General features: G+C 33.3%; 1 protein-coding gene across 1 annotated transcript; it reads right to left on the bottom strand.

The window, feature by feature from the left end:
- Positions 1-1,157: 1,157 nt before the first annotated feature.
- LOC11428224 (protein CPR-5) lies at positions 1,158-4,511 on the bottom strand. The gene is given in 6 exon segments (XM_003602425.4): positions 1,158-1,327; positions 2,240-2,307; positions 2,309-2,968; positions 3,117-3,152; positions 3,503-3,559; positions 4,072-4,511. Coding segments are annotated over 6 exon segments (1,116 nt in total). The 5' UTR covers positions 4,333-4,511; the 3' UTR covers positions 1,158-1,293.
- Positions 4,512-6,160: the final 1,649 nt, after the last annotated feature.

The raw sequence follows: 6,160 nt of genomic DNA, 5'->3' as shown, positions 1-6,160 counted from the left end.
CCTTCATTCTAAAAGGATTACCCATCATATCATAATTTAATAACATCTCTGTTCTTTGTGACATTATCTTGGGAAAAAGTTTTTTTGCTACTTGTTTTTAGTTAAACCGCCAAAACTTTATCACTTAATGAACTAATCACTTTTGAATTCAGTTAGTGGCCTGTTGTAAGTGCGGTTATCCGGAAACAGCAGAACAATTACTTAAGCTTGAATCTGATGAAAAGTTAGTTGTGGGACTGATACAGATTCAAGTATCAGTTGTAGTAGAATTGATCAACCTTACAGGGATCTACACAATTTTCTAGCTGCAATGACATCTCAGACAGTAGATCAAATCTTTATTTTATTTTTTGATGATAGATCAGATCTTTAAATTATAAAAAGAAGACGTTGTATAATGATACATCAATAGCAGTGTAACTTTCAATAGCAGTCTAGAAGTCCTAGCTCAACTGGCAAATGCCAAAATTGCAAGGCCGGACGTTGTGACCTGGGTTCGAACCCGGGACCTCACAGTTGTGTGTGAGTTTATTTTCAGTGGATTACCACTTCATCTAAGACCAAAAAAAAAAAAAAAAAAAAAAAAAAAAAAAAAAAAAAACTTTCAACATTACACCATAGGAGATACTAATTAACAAAATTGAGCCAAACAAAACAAGCTGCAGGCAAATACAATTGATGGTGCCTTGTAAGTTGGCTTACCACAAGTTAAGTTGCTCTTAGTATTATACATAAATAGTTTCCATGACCAAACAGTGCTTTACAATTCTGATCCTTGGTCATCAAACACCTTCGACATAACTGATCCTTGGTCATCAAACACCTTCGACATAAAATGGTCTTTCCATTGACCTAAGCTAGCAAAAGGCAAAAGACCGCAACACAATGGTAGAACCACAAGCAAAATAGCGTAGAACAGAAACCGACGAATCCAATGCTGGACAATTGGATCCCCTTTCTTTGTCTGCAGTGTTGTGATTGGTCCATGAAGGATTGCGTACAAAGCAGATGTCCAGCATATAGATAAGAAATGCACCAAACATAGAATCTCCCAATATAAGAGCCAAATGTAACCACTCCCTCCCAGTGTGTCTATACACATGGTTCCACAATAGCCACAGCCGATTCCTAGCATCAATATGATGAAAGTAACTGGCATAGTTTGTGATGACAATGTTGCTGACCGCTGGAAGAGCAAATATGCAACTACAATAATCATTAAGAAACCAAACACCATTCGGCTCACAACTCGAACTTGGCACAAAAAAACATGCACACTTGAATTTAACCAGGTCACTGACTTCGGAGTCCACCAGTAGGAAGATTCCTAAAATAGAAAAAACACCGTTAATATTTCCAAAGTGAGCAAAGGAAATGCTGAAAAATGCTGTCATAATTACCTCCTATTTTACATAATATGCACCTTAGTTCTTAAATTAGATTGCAAAGAAAGTAAATATGATAAGTAGAATATTTGATCATGTATTTAAAAAATGAAAAACTAAACAAGGAAAAAAAGCATATAAACAATTACAATTTATTTTGAGAAAGGGTGACCTGCACCGCCAGTGTAAACTAATAATGCACTGACATTCATTAGAATTTAATATTTGCTAATTATTTTTTAAAAAATGTTTTTTTTTTGTTACATGAGAAAAAGGCAAAGCAAAAACAAATAACAACGAGACTACTGCCCGCGATGATAAGCAACACTCATATTGTCTGCCGTAAGCAATGAACGAAGCTCAGCTGGAGGATTAAGCACAAACAATAGATCACTCGTAGACCTTGTTCCAAGCTTGGCTAAGAAATCAGCACACATATTATCCTCCTGAGAGTGTGACATAGTTGAAAAGTCCAATCTTTAGCCATGTACTTTCTAATGATAGCTATCTCATTTCCATAGTGGTGAGTGGAAACATCAGCATGCTGCACTAGGTGAATAGTATGCATGGTTATAATATAGGCTTTACATGACAGTATGATGGATTTTATTGGATGATGTTGTAAAACTAGTTTACACCGTCAATGCATCTTCATTAAACTCAATTTTTTTCAGAATAATATTGCAATGATATTGACCCCTATGAGTGATCTTTCAAATATGATTTCTTTTCTAAATAAAATTTTAATGACACATCTCCTATTAGTTATTTTCATCCTGCAATAACAAAAATATTATAATTGCCTGAAGCATAGAATAAAATTGGAACAGGGAATAGAAAAATATTATACTTGCCTCTTCTGGAGTACATGACTCAGCAGCTTCATTAATCCGTTCAAAGTTATAAACATAAGCACCATAAAAAAGTGAGGATGACATAATGAACAGACCAGCAATAAGACAGTCTATGCACTTCTTATTTAGTTCACCATATCTCGTATCTTCTAATTGAGTCTTAAACTTTTCAGCTTTGAATGATGTCTTTGATATATCCACAGCTAACTTGGATCTCTGCAGATCATTTAAATCGTATCTGAGAGCCAACTCTGTCTCTTTCAATTTCATTTTTTTCATTGTAAGACCAAGTTCAACAGTCTTGAGGTCATTAGAACGGCATTGCTCCATAATAGACTTCTCAAATGTACTGATCACAGGATTATTAACTAAAGCTCCAGAAGAGGGTGGAGCGAAACAAACCATTTGGTTTGATTGCCCATGCAAAGCAACATCACGAGTAACTGACTCCATGTGGAAGTTATCCCCAACCTCTTCACGCCTATTTGATTGATCTACGATTTCAGCGTGTGCGTGTGACAGTAGCCCTGGTTGATCTTCCTCGATAGCAATATCACGTGAGCAATCTCCTCTGATAAATTTAGAACTTGGAATTTCCAACCTCATATTATTCAATTTATTCCCTTCATTGCTAGCTGGTGATTCATAAATTAATCGAAGAGTACTCAAAGTGCTGTCAAAAGATTGCTCAAAGTTCCTTGTCAAACCATCTAGCTTGTCTCCAAATACCTGTGGCGGGATAGGCAGAAATCAAAACAAGCGTCACGCAGACATCACCTCAACAGGATGAACTTTGCTTACATCGACAAGAAATCTGCCGGGGAAATGTAGTAAAATCACAATCAAGGGATGAATTAACAATTGATGTCTGGCTTACACTGGATAGAGATTCTTGGATTGCAGACGTGCACATCTACAAGGCAGACAAACAGTGGAACGGTCAAGATTCAAATCAAAACCCATACTTTTTTATAACGGTTATGTGTTATCAGTAATCAATAATAGATGACTTTTGTATTTTCCCTAAACATCACTATTGTAACAAGAGTTTAATTTTGATACAGGGTCAACAAATCACAATCAATAATATGTGTGACTTTAGAAGTGATTATGATTCATGGTCAAACGTTTTGAATCATCTAACGATTGACAATGTATAATGTTTACATGGACAGTGTGGACGAATTAAATTCATTGTAACAACGAATGCACATAAGTCGGAAACAAATTTTGTTAAAACTTAAAAATAAGGAAGAAAATTACCGACGAAAGATGATCTGGAGACATACCCTCAGCTGCTGCATCTCTTCTGTACAACACCTAAAAACAAAAACAAAAGCTTTTCATGAACAAATTCAATAAATAAATGACCAATTAGAAAAAATTTGCCAGAATCTATTGTTTTAGTGTGTTTGGTTTTGCAATTGAAGAGCCAAAATACTTCCAGACAATAAAATTGGTTTTGAGTTTTGACTTGTCTACATAATGTCAATTGAAATTGATTTTGCCTCTAAAATTGATTTTAACTTGAAGCTTGAAGCTACTACAATCGTAGTTTCGGGCTCAAAACATGAATTTTAAACTCATAAACAACTTTTCATTCAACTAGCTCTTAACTAAAGTCAATTCATTCAAATCAATTTTTGTAACCGCAAAACCCAACACACATCACATTAGAATAGTTCCCATAATACAAATAACAACGTGATATAAGAAATAACATGACAGATTTCATTAAAGGAACAATTTTTAAGCTTTCAAACATCACCCAATACAATAATCATCAGAAGGCAATAAACTTTAAAAATTAAAGCTTTAACGGTGCCGTTTACCTGAGCCATAACAGCGGCGACCGACATTCCAAGAGGAAAACCAATAGCTGCAACATTATTACCCCTTGTGCGACGAACAGAGACTCTAGGGTTTCGTCGTTTGCACGCTATTCCCTTCCCTTTAACTTTAGTTCTTTGTAATTGTGATGAATTATACGAATTCGTTTCGCAAATTTCCAAACCTGCCCTGTTCTTGGATGCTGATTGTGAAGAACAAGTCTCGATCTCAGCCATTGGGGTTTCAATGAAGAGAAGAAGCATCCATGAAATTTGAAATTTTGAAGCGCCGAGCGTTATAAAGATGAATTAATAATAATCATTAATTAATTATTAATAATGAAGAAGAACGCGACACAAAGAGTGTGTTTGTGTTGGTTTTGTGAAGCGTTGTGATGTGTTTGTGTTAGATTGCGTCAATCTTTATGTTACTTCTGTTCGTTGAATTTGTTTTGTACTTCACCGCGTCATCATTACTCTATCTCAAACTCATATGTACTTTTTTTTTTTTTTTTTTTTTAGATCTTTCTTTTACCGAGGGTTTAGTATTTTTTAGGTTAATTTTGTTTTTTTTTTTTTAGGTCCATTGGATTGGATTGTTTTAGTTAATAAAAATGAATTATTTTATTATTATATTTGATTCGATATTCCTCTTCAATGTCTCAGATTCGATTTCTCTCTAGTACTAATTTGAGGGGGTTAGTTTAACTTCTTCAAATAAAAAATTTAATTTGATATTTATCTATATTAAAAAAATTAATCTGATTTTATGTCGTCTAATTGATATTTTGTGACTTATACTAACAATATGGTCAATAGTCAATTGAAATCTCTAACCTAGAAGCAGAGATGGCAAGCTCTCTTCCAACTTATTTTATTTTTTTTTTTAAATAAATCATATGCATTCATTCAACTTGATAAAGTACATCAATACAATGCAAATTTGCTAAAAACAAAAATGATGAATATGCGAAGAAACTCACATCATCGATGTTAATTGCATAAAACGAAAAAATACAAAAACCTACACATATAACTATTTTCAAGTCTCCATAATACTCATGTCTTCAGATCTACAACATTGACGACGTCAAGGTCATTGATTTGATCTGCACTATATCAAAGTTGATATGACAATCTGAGCCGAATAAATACCTGAATGAAACAATAAAAACAAACAAAGCCCCACAAAGACGGCAAACAAAAGCAACGTCGCATTAAGACAATGAAATCACAAAAAAAAAAAATAGAAGTGAAAAACACTTATTTCAGTAAAAGGGACAGAGAAAAACGAGTTAAATGGGTGATTTTGTGTCAAAAACTGACCCTAAATCACCCTTATTTGATGAATGAAGGAGAAGAAAACTAGGATTTATGTGACGGCTCACAAGAGAGAAAGGGGGAGAGAGAGAGGTGATCCTCTTTATTTGGTTTCTCTTCCAACTTGTTAGAAATTTGAGTTTGAATCTAATCCTTGATATACCTCAGTGTTAAATATTTTAATGGGGAACAAATATCAGACTCACACATAAAATTAAAATATTTTAATTCATTATTGATGTAACTTTTTTTAAGATGTCAACCAATCATAGGTAACCTTCTTTTTTAAAAATTTTAGATACATATGATTAAATCAAATATTTTCAAGGACTAAATGTTTGTGTCCTTATTTATTTTTAAACTTTATTTTTAGTTCTAAAAAAAATAAAAAATAACACCGTAATATTTTGACCCCTCAAACTAAGGATGTGAAGAGGTATCGAAAGTCTACAACTTAACCTATGATAGGTTAGGGCAAATGAGAACACTTCCTTAAATAAGGAAGACTTATACTTTTGAAAGTCCATTTAAATAAAAAGGTCATGCCGCAAGTCATGGAAAAGTTTTTTAGACCTATCAAGTCGACCTACTTATTAGTATATATCCATTTTCGCATATTTAAATGTTTCATTGTAAACTACTATAATATAAATACGATATAACATATCAGCAAATTCTTTAAAAACTCATGTTAAATATCAAAAGGGAGATTAATCACATTGATCTATTAGTTTCTAATCTATTTAAACTTAGATCACACTACTTATTTAAA

The sequence above is a fragment of the Medicago truncatula genome, chromosome 3 (genome assembly GCF_003473485.1).
Source record: "Medicago truncatula cultivar Jemalong A17 chromosome 3, MtrunA17r5.0-ANR, whole genome shotgun sequence".
Taxonomy (NCBI): domain Eukaryota; kingdom Viridiplantae; phylum Streptophyta; class Magnoliopsida; order Fabales; family Fabaceae; genus Medicago; species Medicago truncatula.
Note: the sequence above shows the minus strand (reverse complement) of the source record. Positions and strands in the feature narration are given on the sequence as shown.